This window comes from Zalophus californianus, chromosome X (assembly GCF_009762305.2).
Source record: "Zalophus californianus isolate mZalCal1 chromosome X, mZalCal1.pri.v2, whole genome shotgun sequence".
Taxonomy (NCBI): Eukaryota; Metazoa; Chordata; class Mammalia; order Carnivora; family Otariidae; genus Zalophus; species Zalophus californianus.
The window spans coordinates 101,296,804-101,317,311 of NC_045612.1; the positions used below are offsets into that span (position 1 = coordinate 101,296,804).

Genomic DNA, 20,508 nt, shown 5'->3' on the forward strand with positions numbered 1-20,508 from the left:
GGAGATCATCAGTAAAATTATCTTATTCCCTAAGATGTTTTTTACTGCAGCTAACAATCCAAATCCAAGTAGCTTACACCATTGCTTCTTAAAGTGTGGTCCATGGACCAGCAGCGTTGGCATGCCCTGGGCATTTGTTAGAAATGAGGAATCTCAGGTCTCTCCCCAGATTTACAATGTAGGACATATTCCCCACCTGATTTGTATGCACATTGAAGTTTGGGAAGCACTAGTTAAAACCATAAGGATGTCATTATCTTATATTACACTAAATCCACGGGTGGGGATAGCTCTAGGTTAAGTATATGACTCCATTGTGCCATCAAAATCCCAGGTTCTTTCATTTTTTATTGGAATATAGTGAACATACAGTGTTCTATGAGTTTCAGGTATAGAATCAAATGATTCAACAGTTCTCTACATTTAGTGATCATCAAGCTAAAGTGCATTCTTCATCCCCTTCACCTATATCACCCATCCCCCCGCCCACCTCCCCTCCAGCAACCACCAGATTTGATTTCTGTATTTAAGAGTCTCTTTTTTGATTGTCTCTTTTTTCCCTTTGTTGGTTTGTTCTGTGTCTTAAGTCAATATATGAGTGAAATCGTGATTTTTGTCTTTCTCTGACTGGCTAATTTCACTTAGCATGATACCCTCTAGGTCCTTTCAATTTATTGGTTTTGCTAGCCTCCCTCTGTCTTCAGCCAATTTTACACCTGGAAGTTGGTTGCAGCAGTGCCCAGTGTCATATCCTGACATGCTCCTGCCTCTGGATTTTGTCAGGACTGTCTCCTGTCTGGCACTAGTTTATTCTAGTTCCACTCTCCTCCTCTCTCTATTGCCTGTCATGTATTTATGCTTCACTTTCCTTTTGCTTTTATAGCCCTTTCTAAATGACCACTTGAAAACCATAAAATGAAACCAAGAGAAATGCATACTCTTTTTTTGCCTATGGGTGATAGATTTTTATTTTAAGAATTTGACAAATTGCCCTAATTTATTTGCAGCTTTAGAATGTTGGTTGGAAATGTAGAATTTCTTTCTTTTATTTCAATAGTATTTTTATTTTGTTTTATTTTAAATATTTTATTTATTAGAGAGAGAGAGTGCATGAGCACAGGAGAGTGAGAGGCAGAAGCGGACTCCCCGCTGAGCAGAGAGACTGATGTGGCACTCGATCCCAGGACCTTGGGATCATGACCTTAGCCGAAGGCAGATGCTTAACCGACTGAGCCACCCAGGCGCCCCTCAATGATATTTTAAATTGAACAATATGAAATTGTCATTTTCATGGAATGAAAACTCATATATCAGCAACTTCATATGACCCAACCTAACACAGCATCTGATCCATAAAGAAGGAAGATAAGTCAAAATTAAGAGCATGGATTTGGGTGACTGATAATTTAGCATTTAGATAGTGTCTTAACTTGTCACTGGGACACCTTGGACCAATTCTTTAACCTTCCCCAAATCCATTGTCCTCAGAAATAAAATAACAGTGGTATTATCTACCTTAGTAAGTGATAATGAAGACCAAATGTAATTATTCGGTGTTTTTCAAACACAAGTCAGTCATGTTCCACCTTCACAATTCCTTCCATATCTGCATTTTTATCATTACATATTTAATACTTTTCCTTAAAATAATTATCTTTACTTAGCCTCATCCTAAGCTGTATGATTTTATATATTAAAATCATATATAGACTCACTATATATATGTATGTATACAGACGTACACGTATGCATACTGCTTGGCCACATAGATATATGCCACGCATACTAAAATAATTTCATAAGTTTTTCCCTGTGCCACAAAATCATTCTGCGAACCACAAATGGATTGCTTATCATCATTTAGGATCCACTGAAATTGTGCATTTTATGCTTCCTAATAAGATTAGCCCACAAAAAGTGTTGAATGCATGTTAGCCAAAATAGTTAAAAATGGATTTTAAATGATATTTTAACCCAAGGGTTAGTTATCACCCCCAACTTTCTAAAGTTACCCCTTCTTCTACCACATTTAGAAAAGGGGCATTTGTATTGTATAGGCTTTTAAACAGACCTTATGATAGCAGTGCCTCCTCATGGTTGCTTCTTCTGCTGTTCAGGCATTGCCACGAGCCACTATTCACTTCCCTGTTGCTCACTCTGAGTAACTCTGGCCTGTAATTCACCTGCGTATATCGATGCTATCTCTTTGCAGGCCTTAGTGAGCAAAGGAAGCACAGCACCTTTTACTACCTGTTAACTCCTTTCGTAAAACACATACACAGAAAGCCATAAGTAAACAACTGACCAGACATTACTGAGTGATTAGAGTATCTAAAGTAACAACACTGGAAAAGCAAAAACATTTTTGAACATTATATTAAAAATAATTCTTTAAGTCCAAAGGAAACCCATACAAAATTGAGCTCTTCACACACATTCCCCCCACATGGACATCCTAATCAATAGGAGTTTCCAGCAAAGGTATGGGAATCAGTGAATATTTGTTGAATGAAATGTCTGTCTAAAAGTTACAAAAAGGAAATAAATAATATTTTTAAATGAAATTCCGTATTGATTCTAACAAATGTGTGTTATAGTTGAAATATTTCTTCAAGGATAAATAACAGTGTGGGATTCTTTTCTTCAGTTTTTGAAAGGTGAAATTTTTAGCTTACTGTAGCGACAAACCGGACAGGAAAAACAACAAAAGGAATGATACCGTAGCTAATTCTCATGAAATCTTATTATCATCAGGTCAGTTCTCCGGGGGTAGACTGAACCAATAAAGTGAATGATTTATGCACCTTGTAATGTGAGGATGGTATTCTTTGAGAGGCTTGAACAAGCAACTTTGAGTTTTTGCTTTATTGGAGGCTTCTTCATCAATGTTGCTGGCCATAAAAAGAAGATGTCTACTGTTTGTGTTTGATAAATTAAACCTCATTCCCATAGGCTTTTTTTAAAATTTTTTATTGTTATGTTAATCACCATACATTACATCATTAGTTTCTGTGGTAGTGTTCCATGATTCATTGTTTCTGCAAAACACCCAGTGCTCCATGCAGAATGTGCCCTCCTTAATACCCATCACCAGGCTAACCCATCCCCCCACCCCCCTCCACTCTAGAACCACCAGTCCGTTTCTCAGAGTCCATCGTCTCTCATGGTTCGTCTCCTCCTCTGATTTACCCCCCTTCATTCTTCCCCTCCTGCTATCTTCTTCCTTTATTTTTTCTTAACATATATTGCATTATTTCGTTCATAGGTACAGATCTGTGATTCAACAGTCCTGCACAATTCACAGCACTCACCATAGCACATGCCCTCCCCAATGTCTATCACCCAGCCACCCCATCCCTCCCAGCCCCCCACCACTCCAGCAACCCTCAGTTTGTTTCCTGAGATTAAGAATTCCTCATATCAGTGAGGTCATATGATACATGTCTTTCTCTGATTGACTTATTTCACTCAGCATAACACCCTCCAGTTCCATCCACGTCGTTGCAAATGGCAAGATCTCATTCCTTTTGATGGCTGCATAATATTCCATTGTGTATATATACCACCTCTTCTTTATCCATTCCTCTGTCAATGGACATCTTGGCTCTTTCCACAGTTTGGCTATTGTGGACATTGATGCTATAAACATTGGGGTACACGTACCCCTTCGGATCCCTACATTTGTATCTTTGTGGTAAATACCCAGTAGTGCAATTGCTGGATCGTAGGGTAGCTCTATTTTCAACTGTTTGAGGAACCTCCATACTGTTTTCCAGAGTGGCTGCACCAACATGCATTCCCACCAACAGTGTAGGAGCGTTCCCCTTTCTCCGCATCCCCGCCAACATCTGTCGTTTCTTGACTTGTTAATTTTAGCCATTCTGACTGGTGTGAAGTGGTATCTCATTGAGGTTTTGATTTGGATTTCCCTGATGCCGAGCGATGTTGAGCACTTTTTCATGTGTCTGTTGGCCATTTGGATGTCTTCTTTGGAAAAATGTCTGTTCATGTCTTCTGCCCATTTCTTGATTGGATTATTTGTTCTTTGGGTGTTGAGTTTGAGAAGTTCTTTACAGATTTTGGATACTAGCCCTTTATCTGAGATGTCATTTGCAAATATTTTCTCCCATTCTGTTGGTTGTCTTTTGGTTTTGTGGACTGTTTCTTTTGCTATGCAAAGGCTTTTTATCTTGATGAAACCCCAATAGTTCATTTTTGCCTTTGCTTCCCTTGCCTTTGGCGATGTTTCTAGGAAGAAGTTGCTGCAGCTGAGGTCGAAGAGGTTGCTGCCTGTGTTCTCCTTTAGGATTTTGATGGACTCCTGTCTCACATTTAGGTCTTTCAACCATTTGGAGTCTTTTTTTGTGTGTGGTGTAAGGAAATGGTCCAGTTTCATTCTTCTGCATGTGGCTGTCCAATTTTCCCACCACCATTTTTGAAGACACTGTCTTCTTTCCATTGGACATTCTTCCCTGCTTTGTCGAGGATGAGTTGACCATAGAGTTGAAGGTCCATTTCTGGGCTCTCTATTCTGTTCCATTGATCTATGTGTCTGTTTTTGCGCGAGTACCATACTGTCTTGATGATGACAGCTTTGTAATAGAGCTGGAAGTCCGGAATTGTGATGCCGCCAGCTTTGCTTTTCTTTTTCAACATTCCTCTGGCTATCCGGGGTCTCTTCTGGTTCCATACAAATTTTAGGATTATTTGTTCCATTTCTTTAAAAAAAGTGGATGGTATTTTGATGGGGATTGCATTGAATGTGTAGTTGCTCTAGGGAGCATTGACATCTTCACAATGTTTTTCTTCCAATCCATGAGCATGGAACGTTTTTCCATTTCTTTGTGTCTTCCTCAATTTCTTTCATGAGTATTTTAGAGTTTTCTGAGTACAGATCCTTTGCCTCTTTGGTTAGATTTATTCCCAGGTATCTTATGGTTTTGGGTGCAATTGTAAATGGGATCGACTCCTTAATTTGTATTTCTTCTCTCTTGTTGTTGGTGTATAGGAATGCCACTGATTTCTGTGCATTGATTTTATATCCTGCCACTTTACTGAATTCCTGTATGAGTTCTAGCAGTTTTGGGGTGGAGTCTTTTGGGTTTTCCACATACAGTATCATATCATCTGCAAAGAGTGAGAGTTTGACTTCCTCTTTGCCGATTTGGATGCCTTTGATTTCTTTTTGTTGTCTGATTGCTGTGGCTAGGACTTCTAATACTATGTTGAATAGCGGTGATGATAGTGGACATTCCTGCTGCGTTCCTGACCTTAGGGGGAAAGCTCTCAGCTTTTCCCCATTGAGAATGATATTCGCTGTAGGTTTTTCATAGATGGCTTTTATGATATGGAGGTATGTACCCTCTAACCCTATACTCTGAAGAGTTTTGATCAAGAAAGGATGTTGTACTTTGTCAAATGCTTTTTCTGCATCTATTGAGAGGATCATATGATTCTTGTTCTTTCTTTTGTTAATGTATTGTATCACGTTGATTGATTTGCGGATGTTGAACCAGCCTTGCAGCCCAGGGATAAAACCCACTTGGTCATGGTGAATAATCCTTTTAATGTACTGTTGGATCCTATTGGCTAGTATTTTGGTGAGAATTTTTACATCCATGTTCAGGAGGGATATTGGTCTGTAATTCTCCTTTTGGATGGGGTCTTTGTCTGGTTTGGGGATCAAGGTTTGGTGGCCTCATAAAATGAGTTTGGAAGTTTTCCTTCCATTTCTAATTTTTGGAACAGTTTCAGAAGAATAGGTATTAATTCTTCTTTCAATGTTTGGTAGAATTCCCCTGGGAAGCCACCTGGCCCTGGGCTTTTGTTTGTTGGGAGATTTTTGATGACTGCTTCAATTTCCTTAGTGGTTATAGGTCTGTTTAGGTTCGCTATTTCTTCCTGGTTCAATTTTGGTAGTTGATACATCTCTAGGAATGCATCCATTTCTTCCAGGTTATCTAATTTGCTGGCATAGAGTTGCTCACAATATGTTCTTATAATTGTTTGTATTTCTTTGGTGTTGGTTGTGATCTCTCCTCTTTCATTCATGATTTTGTTGATTTGGGTCATTTCTCTTTTCTTTTTGATAAGTCTGGCCAGGGGTTTATCAATCTTATTAATTCTTTCAAACAACCAGCTCCTAGTTTCGTTGATCTGTTGTACTGTTCTTTTGGTTTCTAGTTCATTGATTTCTGCTCTGATCTTTATGATTTCTCCTCTCCTCCTGGGTTTAGGCTTTATTTGCTGTTTTTTCTCTAGCTCCTTTAGGTGTAGGGTTAGGTTGTGTATTTGAGACCTTTCTTGTTTCTTGAGAAAGGCTTGTATTGCTATATACTCTCCTGTTAGGACTGCCTTTGCTGTATCCCAAAGATTTGGAACAGTTGTGTTTTCATTTTCATTTGTTTCCATGAATTTGTTTAATTCTTCTTTAATTTCCTGGTTGACCCATTCATTCTTTAGTAGGATGCCCTTTAGCCTCCATGTATTTGAGTTCTTTCCGACTTTCCTCTTGTGATTGAGTTCTAGTTTCAAAGCACTGTGGTCTTAAAATATATAGGGAATAATTCCAATCTTTTGGTACCAGTTGAGACCTGATTTGTGACCTAGGATGTGATCTATGCTGGAGAATGTTCCATGCGCACTAGAGAAGAATGTGTATTCTGTTGCTTTGGGATAGAATGTTCTGAATATGTCTGTGAAGTCCATTTGGTCCAGTGTGTCATTTAAAGTTTTTATTTCTTTGTTGATCTTTTGCTTAGATGATCTGTCCATTTCAGTCAGTGGGGTGTTAAAGTCCCCCACTATTATTGTATTGTTGTCAATGTGTTTCTTTGCTTTTGTTATTAATTGCCTTATATAATTGGCTGCTCCCACGTTAGGGGCATAGATATTTACAATTGTTAGATCTTCTTGTTGGATAGACCCTTTAAGTAGGATATAGTGTCCTTCCTCATCTCTTATTACAGTCTTTGTTTTAAAATCTAATTTGTCTGATATAAGGATTGCCACCCCAGCTTTCTTTTGGTGTCCATTAGCATGGTAAATGGTTTTCCACCCCCTCACTTTCAATCTGGGGGTGTCTTTGGGTCTAAAATGAGTCTCTTGCAGACAGCATATCGATGGGTCTTGTTTTTTTAATCCAATCTGATAGCCTGTGTCTTTTGATTGGGGCATTTAGCCCATTTACATTCAGGGTAACTACTTAAAGATATGAATTTAGTGCCATTGTATTGCCTGTAAGGTGACTGTTACTGTATATTGTCTGTATTCCTTTCTGCTCTTTGCTGCTTTTAGGCTCTCTCTTTGTTTAGAGGTCCCCTTTCAATGTTTCTTGGAGGGCTGGTTTCGTGTTTGCAAATTCCTTAAGTTTTTGTTTGTCCTGGAAGCTTTTGATCTCTCCTTCAATTTTCAATGACAGCCTAGCTGGATATAGTATTCTTGGCTGCATATTTTTCTCGTTTAGTGCTCTGAAGATATCATGCCAGTCCTTTCTGGCCTGCCAGGTCTCTGTGCATAGGTCTGTTGCCAATCTAATGTTTCTACCATTGTAGGTTACATATCTCTTCTCCCGAGCTGCTTTCAAGATTTTCTCTTTGTCTCTGACACTCGTAATTTTTACTATTAGATGTCGGGGTGTTGAACTACTTTTATTGATTTTGAGAGGGGTTCTCTGTGCCTCCTGGATTTTGATGCCTGTTTCCTTCCCCACATTAGGGAAGACCTCTGCTATAATTTGCTCCAATATACCTTCTGCCCCTCTCTCTCTTTCTTCTTCTTTCTGAGATCCCAATTATTCTAATGTTGTTTTATCTTATTGTATCGCTTATCTCTCGAATTCTGCGCTCGTGATCCAGTAGTTGTTTATCTCTCCTTTTCTTAGCTTCTTTATTTTCCATCATTTGGTCTTCTATCTCGCTGATTCTCTCTTCTGCCTCATTTATTCTAGCAGTTTGTGCCCCCATTTTTGATTGCACCTCATTAATAGCCTTTTTGATTTTGATTTGGTTAGATTTTAGTTCTTTTATATCTCCAGGAAGGGTGTCTCTAATAACTTCCATGCTTTTTTCAAGCCCAGCTAATATCTTTAAAATCATGATTCTGAACTCTAGGTCCGAGATCGTACTAATGTCCGTATTGATTAGGTCCCTGGCGGATGGTACTACCTCTTCTTCTTTTTGCTGAGGTGATTTTTTTCATCTTGTCATTTTGTCCAGAGCAGAACAGATGAATGAGAGAACAAAATGCTAACAGATTAACCATGTCCCCAGAAAATATACTCTAAACAAATCAGAGAAAACCTGAAACCAGGGGAAAAGAAAGGGAAAGAAAGAACAAAGAGAAAAGAAAAAGAAAAAGATAAAAACAAACAAAAACAGAACAAAACAAAAAAACAGAATATGATCAAATATGATCAGGCTAGTGCACAGTTCAGTGCAGTGCCACGCATTAGATTTTGGGTGTATTTTAGTCTGTTAGAAGAAAGTGCCTCCTAAAATTGTAAAGAAAGAAAGACTTATATATGTACAAAATAAGGGTTGATACAGTGAAGGGATGGAAGATGAATGTAAAGATGAAAATTATAAAAGAGTTTATAAAAGGAATTGATAAGATAAGAAGCTGTTTGAAAAAAGAAAGAAGAAGATAAAAAAAAGAAAAAAAAAGGAAGAGAATGTATCAGGCAGGAGACTAGAACAAAGCCATACACTAGTGATTTAGGGTACATTTTGATGTGTTAGAAGAAACTGTATCTCAAAATTTTAAGAGAGAACAACTTATATATATATATGCCAGAAATAAGGTTACCTACTATGAAGGGATAGAATATGACTCTAAAAATGAAAAATAATTTTTTTTCCAAAAAGGGATTGATAAGATATTGGTTGAAAAAGGGAAAAAGAAAAATTCAAAAAAAACAGTTAAAAAAATTAACTTTGAAAAACTAATGAATCATGGTAATAAAGCCATGAATTCCATGTGCAGGATTCCCCTAGCGCTGGAGTTCTCCTGTTCTCCTGGATTGGTAAACTTGGTCTTGTCTTGCTGGCTGTTCGTACTGATCTTCTGGGGGAGGGGCCTGTTGCCATGGCTCCCAAAAGTCTTTGCCGGAGGCGGAATTGCCCCGCCCTTGTCAGTCCGAGCTAAGTAATCTGCTCGGGTTTGCTCTCAGGAGATTTTGTTCCCTGCAAGCTCTCAGTACAGCTTTGGAGGACGAGAGTGAAAATGGTGGCCTCCCAATCTCTGCCCGGAGGAGCTGAGAACTCGGGGCCCCGCTCCTCATTGCGCCCCCAGAGAAAAGCAGTCAGTCACTCCCGTGTCCCCAGTCTCAGGCCGCAATCCGTGCTCACCAGCCTGTGACCAAGCATTTCTCTCTCTGGCGCCCGACTCAGTGTGGAGTCTCCAAACCCAGCAGATCCCTGCGGTGCGCTCCCGCGCCGCTCCTCCTGGGGGAGGAAGGGGAGTCTCCCCGGATCTGCCACTTGTTGGGTCCCTGCTGGAGGAGCAGTGGCCCGACTGGGCCGCGGATCACAGTTTATGGCCACCCCGAGCTGAGAGCCCAAACCTCGGCTCTGTCTCTGCAGCTGGCTTCCCCGCTCCGATACCTGGGAGCTCTGCTGCACTCAGGCACCCCCGGTCTTTTTGTGACCCCGAGGGTCCTGAGACCACACTGTCCCGCGAGGGTTCCTCCCCCAGCTTAGCCACTGGAGCAACGTCCCTCAGCGGAGCTGACTTCTAAAAGGTCCGATTCTGTGCTCCGCGGCTCTATCACTTGCCAGAAGCGGCCGACGGTGGCCCCCTCCCCCGCTGTCTATCCTCCTGAATATCGCCTCGGATTCACTTCTCCGCACGTCCTACCTTCCAGTAAGTGGTCGCTTCTCTGTTCAGAGAGTTGTTGCTACTCTCTTCTTCGATCTCCTGTTGAGTTCGTAGGTGTTCAGGATGGTTTGATCCCTATTCAGCTGAATTCCTGAGACCAGACGAAATCCAGGTCTCCTACTCCTCTGCCATCTTGCTCCGCCCCCTCCCATAGGCTTTTGATTGCAGGGTGCCTCAGGGAACATGTGTCTGTGAAGGGTAAAAGGCCAGTAAATGGTGTAATCCAGATTATATTAAACACTCAATTATGTGTGTATTCCGTGTTTTTAAATGTGCTGATTAATGGAAACTTCTGGAGAGGATTTTATAAATTAGAATAGTAAATTCCTAATTCTAATTATGTCTTCCTTATCAGCATTCATTATACTATGATTTCCATAAATGCTTCCAACATGTCTTCCTAAAGAATATTTACCTCAAAATAAGTATTAACACTTCTCATTTGAGTCTCAAATTTTTGTTCAGTGGCTGAAATAACCTCAAGTTTAATTTTCATCTTCACTGTGAAGTTATGTGTTTCATAGGCAAGATATTGTCCCATGTCCCTGATGCTGGAAATCTAACTGAGAAGGTAAGAAGTTGGTTTTAGGGCATACAGTCAGGCTTTAAATTCATTACCCAGCCCACTGTTGTTTATGTCTTTGTAAACATTACATCTCTTTCACTTATCTATTTCCGTATAACAAACGACTCCAAAATTTCGTGGCTTAACACAATAATTTATAATTATATCATGATTCTGTAGATCAGAAATATGGGCAGGGCTCATCTAGATTGTTCTACAATTGTTATATGGCTGAGGTCACGCTGCATTCAGCAGGAAGCTCAACTTTTAAGATAGCTTCTTTTATCCTCTAGAGCCACTCAACGTGGTCTCTCATCATTCCATAGTGTAGCCTGGTCTTCTTAGAGTGTGGCATCTAGGTTCTAAGAGACAATATAAATGCTTCCCTGTTCTCTTATAGCATTTATACTTGGGACTCTCATAGTGTCACTTCTGCCATATTCTACTGGTCCAGACAAATCAGAAGGATGGTCCATATTCATGAGAATGGGAAATAGACTCTTGGGAAGAGTGGCAAAGAATTTGTGGCCATATTTAATCACCATACATATTAAAGTAATGGAGATATAAATGAACAATTGCCAGGATATGCTGTTAGTTCAGTTATCAGAGATGGGTTGCACTTTACTTAACATGTTCACATTTAGTTAGCTATGTGAAACTTCCTAAAAATTGGGATGTATGAACTATAATTCAGAGAAAGAATAACTTCAGAGGTGATTGATCATGGGCTTTGCTTCCCTTATTTCTTAATGTTTAATAGATGCCAAACAATGCGAACATGCCATAAATTACATAAATGTCAACAGTTTTATCTTGCAGGTTTAATAATAGTAAGTAAAGTTGTTTTGATAGAGGTAATAATAGACATCTTTTGAATTTTCAGTTTACATAAAGTTCTAATGGATCTCCAGAATCAGCAACTGAAAGAGTTAAATGATTGGCTAACCAAAACAGAAGAGAGAACAAGGAAAATGGAGAAAGAGCCCCTTGGACCTGATATTGAAGACCTAAAACACCAAGTACAACAACATAAGGTTAGTATATTTTATGCTATTTGCTTTCTACTGGAGAACAAACTCCATGTACATATGTGTATTACATACACACATATATACATACATATAGCATGGTTTACAGAGAGGAAAGAATTAAAGTTTCAATTAAGAAGAGTTTGAAAGTCTTTCTTACCTAATATTTTTTGGAATGCTTGTTTTTTCAAATACGGCATACCTTGGCTTTTCATATTTGAAAAAAAAATCAAACGTATTCCTGGATGAGAACAATGTTCGATATGTGATTTATTAAGCTTTGGTTTCTTGGAAGAGGGACTCTGTAGGGATTACTTGCAATGCAAATTTAACTAATAAGACAAGATATTTTACATGTTTTTACCTTCAATTCATAGTCTTAGAACAGGCCAAGCTTGATTAAAATGAACACCTGTAACATTGCTTTTCTATAAAATACAGAATTCATCATTTATAATATTTCCATCTTTTTTCAGTTTATTTGAACATTTACAAATTATGCTCTTTGGTTGCCAGAAAGCATTTGTTGTTTCTGTGATTAGAATTTCTAAAGGAATATTTCTTTTTTTTTCCTTCAGCATCCATGTTTTAAATGTTAATTGACATATAACGTTGTGTAAGTTTTAGGTATATAACATAATGATTTGAAATTTGTATACACTGAGAAATGATCAGCAAAATAAGTCTAGTTGCCATTTGTTACCATACGGAGTTACCATACTTTTTTTTTTTTTGTGATGAGAACTTTTAAGATTGTCCTGGCAACTTACAAATATGAACTACAATATTATTGACTGTAGTACTGTGCTATATGTTACATCCAGATGACCTACTGTTTTCTAACTAGAAGTTTGTACTTTGTGACTCCCTTCAGCCGCTTGGCCCACCCTGTAACCCACATCCCCTCTGGCATCCACCATTCAGTTCTCTGCATCTATAAGTTTTGTTTTGTTCATTTGTTTGTTTCTTTGAGCAAAGCCCCAGAAATGGAATTGCTGGATCATATAGTAGTTCTACTTTTAGTTTTTTAAGAAAACTTCACACTGTTTTCCATAGTGGTTGACCAGTTTACTTTCCTACCAACAGTGCACAAGTGCTCTCTCTTTCCTTTACATCCTTGCCAACATTTCTTATTCCATATCTTTTTGATAATAGGCATTCTAACAAATGTGAAGTGATAGCTTGTTATGGTTTTGATTTGCATTTCCCTGATGATGAGTGATACTGAGCATCTTTTCATGTGCCTGTTGGCCATCTGTATGTCTTCTTTGGAAAAATGTCTGTTCAGATCCTTTGCCTATTTTAAAATCTGATTGTGTTTTTGTTGTTGGGTTGTATAAGTTCTTTATATATTTTGGATATTAACTCCTTATTGGGTATATGATTTGCAAATATTTTCTCCCATTCTGTAGGTTTTTTCATTTTGTTGATGGTTTCCTTTTCTGTGCAGAAGCTTTTTACTTTGATGTAGTCCTACTTGTTTATTTTTGCTTTTATTACCTTTGCTTTTAGAGTCAAAATAAAAAAAAAAATCACCAAGACTGCTGTCCTGGAGCTTACCACCTAGGTATCCTTTTAGGAATTTCATGGTTTCAGGTCATACATCAAGTCTTAATCTGTTTTGAGTTAATTTTTGTGTATTGTATAAGACAGTAGTCCAGTTTCATTCTTTTAATGTGGTCCTGCCATTTTCTCAACCCCATTTATTAAAAAGAGTGTCCTTTCCTCATTGTATATTCTTGCCTCCTTTGTTGTAAATTAATTGAATACATATGCACGGGTTTTTTTCTGGGATTTTTATTATATTCCATTAATGTTGTCTCTGTTTCTTTTTTTTTAATACCAAAACATACCGTTTTGATTACTGTAGCTTTGTAATATAGTTTGAAACCAGGGAGAGTCATGCCCCCAGCTTTGTTCTTCTTTATCATCATTGCTTTGGCTATTTGAGGTTTTTTTTTTGGCTCTATATAAGTTTTAGGATTGTTTGTTCTAGTTCTGTGAAAAATGCCATTGGAATTTAGATGGGGATTGCATTGAATCTGTAGATTGCTTTGGGCGATATGGACATTTCAATATTAGTTCTTCCAATCCATGAGCATGAAATACCTTTCGATTTATTTGTGTCTTCTTCAAATTCTTTCATTAGTATCTTAGTAGTTTTTAATGTACAGATCTTTTACCTTCTAGGTTAAATTTATTCCTAGGTACTTTATTCTTTCTGAAGCAATTATAAATTGGGTTTTTTTTTAAATTTCTCTTTCTGATAGTTGTAAATGTATATAAATGATTTCTGTATATTGTTTTTGTACCTTGCAACTTTACTGAATTTATTAGTTCTAATAGTTTTTGGTGGTGTCTTCAGGATCTTCCATGGATAAAGTCATGTTGCCTGCAAATAGTGAATTATTTCTGATCAGGAGTTTTGAAGGTGTTTCATTCTAATAACCATTATAAAATTAGCTCTGGGTTTTATTGTAGGAACAAGAGCTTGCTCAGTCCATAAAGAAACACACACACACACACACATTCACAGAGTAACCTTTATAATTGGTCCAGGTTAGGCTTGCCAGATTTAGGAAATAAAAATACAAGAAGCTTAGTTAAATTTAAATTTCAGATAAGCAACAAATACTGTTTATAGTGCAAGTTTGTCTCAAACTACTCATTGTTTATCAGAAATTCAGATCTTAGTTGGCATACTGGATTTGATCTGACAACTCTACTTAGGATTCTGTGGTTCTTGGATTTGTGGCTTTGAAAGGGAATATCTGCTCCCTCAACTCATTTCTCCTAAATCTGCATCTCACTCAACTTTATTTTCTTTTTATAACATTTTGTCAGAGCTAGTTTCATACTCTGTGCAGATGCAAGATACTGTTCTTTCTAAGTCCCAGAGTTCTTTTCTTATTTAATGAGCTTCTGGTTCAATGACAAATGGGGCTGGCCCTGCTTTTGCTGCCCCCACAGCTGTCCTTTGGCCATAGCAGTTTACAATCAAGCAGTTTAGGGAGAGCTCTAGCTATGATCATCTCCATCCACTGCAGTATTTGGGGAAAAATAAAATGTCAACTGTATTCTAATTTTCATGTGAAAGTTGTGATGCAAAGATGCTAATTTGGTCATGTAGATTTTAACTGAACATCTGATAAAGAAGTTAGATCCAGTGCTAGACCTCAAACAGGATCACATATATTCATGTGTGGATCACACGCTCCCTTGGCCTGCACTGGAAGTTGCATGCAGTCAGTTTCTGTATACACTAATGGCTTCTCTGTATCTGAGGACATTTGCTGCCACAAGAGAGTCTCAGCCAGTTTGAGGGTGGGAAGGAAGCAGTTAGTGCTGCCACACCTGCCATCAGTTAGCCAACAAGGAATGGGAGATGCTAGAAAAATCCCCCCGAATCCTTGCCCCATAGTGAGACAATTCCAAGGTGTTTCTTAATTCCCATAGTCTCTCAAAGGTTTCCCAGCAACACTGAGCCCCAGGTGTCCATGAGGTAACCTGTCTCACATTCCCACTCTCATAATGCCTCCTGAGATCACTTCCCAGATAAACTCTTTGCACCCAAACCCTTGGCTCAAGGTCTGTTTGGACAGGAACTCAACCCAAGACAACCTTCTTGCCCTGGAAGCCAGAGTACTCTTCAGCTTTGCCACTAACTAAATGTGTAATTTTCAGAAATTACTTAATTCTCATGTTCTCCACATTTTCCCATTGGAAATAATGTAGATTTTAATGTTTCCATTAGTTTTAGAATGTGAAGCTTTTCAGGAAAGGGCAAGACTAAGGCTGGTAAGACAACATCAGAGGGAATGATGTTGGCACTGGATGCCTGGAGTATGAGGAGGAAGCCAGGAAGCCAGGACTCCAAAAGGGAAGTGGCAGAATAATGTGAGGCTAGCCATGAGTGTGAATGACTTAGGGCAACTGCAAGGAAACGTGTCAGCTTGAAAACCTGAACAGACCCTTCATTCAGCATAGACAGGCCATCTAGAATCTTCATACTCTGACAGTTACCTGAAATGTTTTGCACTTTACTCTGGAAGATACAGAGTGAATGGAATGGAAAATATTTGACTAGTATTGTCATAAAATTTGAATAGATGGTCCATTATTTGAAAATGTGCCATTTCTGATGAATATGAAAGTGCTTTGAAGAGAATAATTTGAAACAAAAAGCAATAGAATTATATGAAAGTTGATTATGTAATCTTTTACATCCAGGACTTAGTCATATAAGTGCATAAAAAGAAACAGAATTGGTTTGCTGGCCCAGAGATTGAGTCCAACTTTTACCTTTAACTGTTTAAACCCACTTCAGGCTATATTATTTTTTTTTATAAAATTAAAATAAGGGAAAAACATAGCTAAGAGAAAGCCTGACAATTGATAATACTCTTTTGTTACTTGACATAATTATGGGAGAACAAAATGATTTTAACAAAATCAAACAATTTATAAAGGAGTTGAGTTTATTTACTTATTTTTAAGTTTTTACATAAATTCCAGTGTAGTTAACAGTGTCATATTAGTTTCAGTTGTGCAATATAGTAATTCAACACTTCCATACAATACCATGTGCTCATCACAGCAAGTACACTTCTTAATTCCCATCACCTATTTCACCCCTCTCCCGACCCACCTCCCCTCTGACAACCATCACTTTGTTCTTTATAGTTGAATTTATTTAAATGGGAAACATTTTCTTAAAAGTACACACTAAAAGGAGTACATTTTTTGTTGTTATTCTTGCCATGCTTCATAAAACAGAAAAAGACAAATGTTCTTTCTTTAGGTAACTGGGTTCAAACTAAAGCCCGATTTAAGTAGCCACTGATTCACTTTGCCACTTTTCTTCCCAAGAATTGTAGGTGAATGAAAATAAGGAAATTTCTCCTGACAACAAAATACATCACTAACCTTGGTGCTGAAAAAAGCAACTCCACCCAGCTGCATCACCACACTCCTTACCTAAGTTAACATTTAGGGGTTTTAGCTATGTATAGATAGACATTAAATCCCTTAGTCATCTTCTTTATTTTTCTAAGAGTTGATTACAGATGACAAAATCAAAGAAGAGACACAGATTTTGTTGCTGGGAATCCATTTAAATTCTGCTCAGATCAGAGGACTCTGGCTTGTTCTCTCTCTCTCTCTCTCTCTCTCTCTCTCTCTCTCCCCCTCTCCCTACCTTCCTCCCTCCCTCCCTCTTTCCTTCCTCTCCCGTTCTCTTGCTCTCCTTGGGTTGAAGGACAGAAAAAAAGTTTGCAAATCTTGCAAGTACACCAAGAATATTACAGATATGCTTCTCTAACAGGACCCTTTGGTATCTTCATTTCAACATCATTTTATTATGAGGCAGGCTAGAGGTGCAACCACTGTGAAATGCCATAGAGCTAAGTCACTTTTACTGAATCTGCCAATTAGGCAAGGTAGAACAATCGATCCTATATTGGTGGTTACTACTCATTGTAGGCAAAGTGTTAACTCTTGGTAACTGGGAGAAGTTCAGTTTGCTGCAAAATTTGGAAAAACCAATCATTCTTCACAGCTATTGCTTTGGGGACAGAATTTACAGGTTTACTTTAGATCTGAGTCGCCCAAAAGTTATTCTCTCAGGAATGAATAAATTGAACTTCTCCTTCCCTTTGTGAAGGAACATGTCAGAAATAATTCTGGTTGGTTATTTTTTGTCTTAAGAGACAGACTTTATTAGTGATGTTGATCAGGAATGAAAGGATTCCCCTTGAAGGACTGACAATATTATTGAGGAGTAAAGGTCTGTTGTGGGCTTTGGATATTCATTAATGGGAAGGAAGTTGGCTATTTGGGAGGGTCTTTGGCTATTTGGGAGGGTCTTTTAATCAAAAGGGAAGTATTTGACTGAGGAACATTTTGTCTCAAAGCACAGTCAGCCTGAGATGGTTAAGGCTTAGTGTACTAGCCAAGTTTCCAATTCTTCTGAGAGATTTAGACTTTTGTTATTAGCTACATTGGCTTAGTAACAGCATCAACAAAGTCCTTACCAACAAGTTATTAGAATCTGCAGATATAAATATGACATGTGTGCTACATTCTGACTTGAGTGAATGTTCTAGGTTAAGTGCTGATTAATACAAATTAAATGACCTCTTAGAAGCAGAGTCACCTGTCCTTTCCTTGCAGCTTAGTTAATCCCAAACATTTGGGTTGCTAAGATTGGGAAATCTCTTCCCGTGACCTTTAAAATGATCTAGATGTTCATGTAGTGGGGAGGGTTTAGGTGTAATCCTGCTAAAGGATTTGACATTTCATTTCATTCCATTGCATTCTGTTCCATATCATTGAACAAATACTTACTAAAGCACAATGAGTGCTCCGAGGAATACAGAGACCTACTGTATATGGAATCTTCTTCAGGAAACTCACATGTTAGTACAGCAGATAAAGACATGGAAAACGAGTGACCATTGTACCAGGCAGAATATGACAAATGACTTGAGAATATTAAAACAGTGACTTGGTTGGGCAAAGGAAATGAGGTGGAAAAGTGTAGAGTATGTCACTTGCCTAGATCATGTGTTGTGCTATCCTCAGAGCTAGAAGAGTACAGCCTGATCATGGAGGGTCTTGAACTCAAGACTCAGGCATTTGGAGTTACTTAATGGGTAGTAGGGAGCCATTGTTGATGAGAAATTAAACTGAAGAGTAGTGATTTAGGAAAATTTATCTAAATTTTTTAGGAAGATATATCTTGTAAGATAAATCAGAGCACAGATGAATAGGAGGCCAGAAGTCATGGTAGGACGATGCTGCAGAAAGCATATAGAGCCTGAATGGAAGCAGTGTCAATGAAAATTGTTAACAGGTGTAGGACACATTTCAGAAATCAACAGCAGAACCAGCAAGACTAAATTTAGGAAATTGAGCAAAGGGCTTGAATTAATAGATTGTGAGACTGGGCAATTGGGAAGCAAAGTTGGATTTTGAAAAATAGACAGTACTAAGATAGAAATGCAATAATGGGGAAGAGCAGGATTCTGAAAAGCCAAAGAATGCCATGGGATCAAGTTTTGTTTTTAGTGACTAGTTGGCTCTCTTCCATCTTTAGTAGGATTAAAAATACGTTATTAGTTACTGCTTTGAAATTCCATTTTATTTCCTTTGACCCTAATAAGTGATTAATGCATGTTTGATGGCTATGGCAATAAAGATAAACATTATAATCATGAAAAAAATGCTATGCTACAGCCAGAGAACCAGAGAGACCTCTTCTGTGTTTCTCTACTGCTTAGCCAAGTACTTAGTACATAACTGATGCTCTGTAATTTTTTTTTTGAGCAGACACTTTATTTTTTTGAGCAGACACTTTAAACAATTCTGACTAGTTTTATCACACATGGAAGCCTCATCATTGCTTCCTTGCAGAGACATGAATCTGAAAACTTAAATAAACAAAAAATTATGAGTAGGGACAAGGAAACAACTCATAGATGAAGAAGGAGCACGTCTATGAGGCAGCTTACTTGGAGAGATATTATCTCTGGTACCCTCTTGCTACCTCTGACATTTGTTCTTTCCTTCTATCCCTGTTTCATTTCCTATTAAAATTCCTCAATGATTGTAATCCTAGCTAGAATCTTTGTAAATATCACAGAAGATGCCACCAGGACTCATACCTAGATATGTCCATAGGAATCAAGCTTGTAACCCTTGCTTATGTGGAAAAGGAAATCCATTTGATGGAATCAAATTTTTAGCTGGGTACCTGCCACAGGGTGATCAATTCATGAGGAATATATGAAGAGTGGACAAGCTGGGCAAACTATACTATCTGTAATCATAAGACTCTATTCTTAAATTTGTGTGCAGAACTGTGGCCTTGTGAGTCTCAGTGAACTTAATATAAATTATAAGGACTTTTTGCCCTCTGGCCTCAGTTACAGGCTAAATTAGGTCTGGTTGGCCCTTTTTTAAAACTGGCCTTACAATTTAATCTTTCTTCCAAGATTCTTATTAAGGAAGGAGAGAGAAGGCCTAGAGAAACTGTACTTTCTCTGTTTTTGGATTCCATATAGACCTTACTTGTCATTCAAGGGGCACAGAATAGGAATCATGGGAGAAAAACATGTATTCTCTCAAGTGGGAGATCCCGTGACCATATCACATACACAGCATGATGATAAATATGTTCCAAGAGAGAATATCCAGATAGGAAAGGTTCGTAAGAAAATAGTCAAAGCACAGCATGATGATAAATATGTTCCAAGAGAAAATATCCAGATAGGAAGGATTCATGAGAGAAAAGTTAAAAACAGTCAAAGAAACTAAGCCATGCAGAAAAAAGTCACTTGAACCTTCTACTAATGCCCAAAACCCCATATTAAACACTGTTCTGATTAGCATTTATTGCTAAAATGACCCAGTCTTCACACTGCTTTCAAAGAGTAAGAACATATAGCAGGACCTAACTATTGTGTATGTGTGTGTGTATTTTTAAAGCAAGCCTTGTGGTAGTAGTCTTTAAAATGTAATAGGTTGAGGGCGCCTGGGTGGCTCAGTTGGTTAAGCGACTGCCTTCGGCTCAGGTCATGATCCCGGAGTCCCGGGATTGAGTCCCACATCGGGCTCCCTGCTCAGCGGGGGGTCTGCTTCTCCCTCTGACCCTCTTCTCTCTCATGCTCTCTGTCTCTCATTCTCTCTCTCTCAAATAAATAAAATCTTTAAAAAAAATATTTTAAAAAAATAAAATAAAATGTAATAGGTTGAATTCAAGTGTCACCAGAGGGCTAAAACCTAGAACTCAACTGAGTATACACATGTACACATACACTTACACACAATAGTTTAAGTTTCTATTTATGTGCCTTATGTTGTGCAGTTATACAAAACAGACATATCTATCTCTTATTCATATTTAAGTGTATTAATATCTCTAATATAGAGGCAGTATATTATAGACACTGCAGCCAAACTGCCTGGGATGAAAACATAGCTCTATCATTTGCAAGGTGAATAACTTGGCAGAAATTACTTAACCATTTTATGCCT

The 20,508-nt window shown here is 38.1% G+C and overlaps 1 protein-coding gene across 2 annotated transcripts in view; it reads left to right on the plus strand.

Annotated features, from left to right (window-relative positions):
* Positions 1 to 20,508, plus strand: part of DMD (dystrophin) — a 2,214,577-nt gene that overhangs the window by 697,179 nt on the left and 1,496,890 nt on the right. For both annotated transcript variants that reach the window (XM_027607979.2, XM_027607980.2), the window contains exon 12: positions 11,328 to 11,478. In XM_027607979.2, the coding sequence (XP_027463780.1) occupies positions 11,328 to 11,478 (151 nt within the window). The remainder of the gene's footprint in view (positions 1 to 11,327; positions 11,479 to 20,508) is intronic.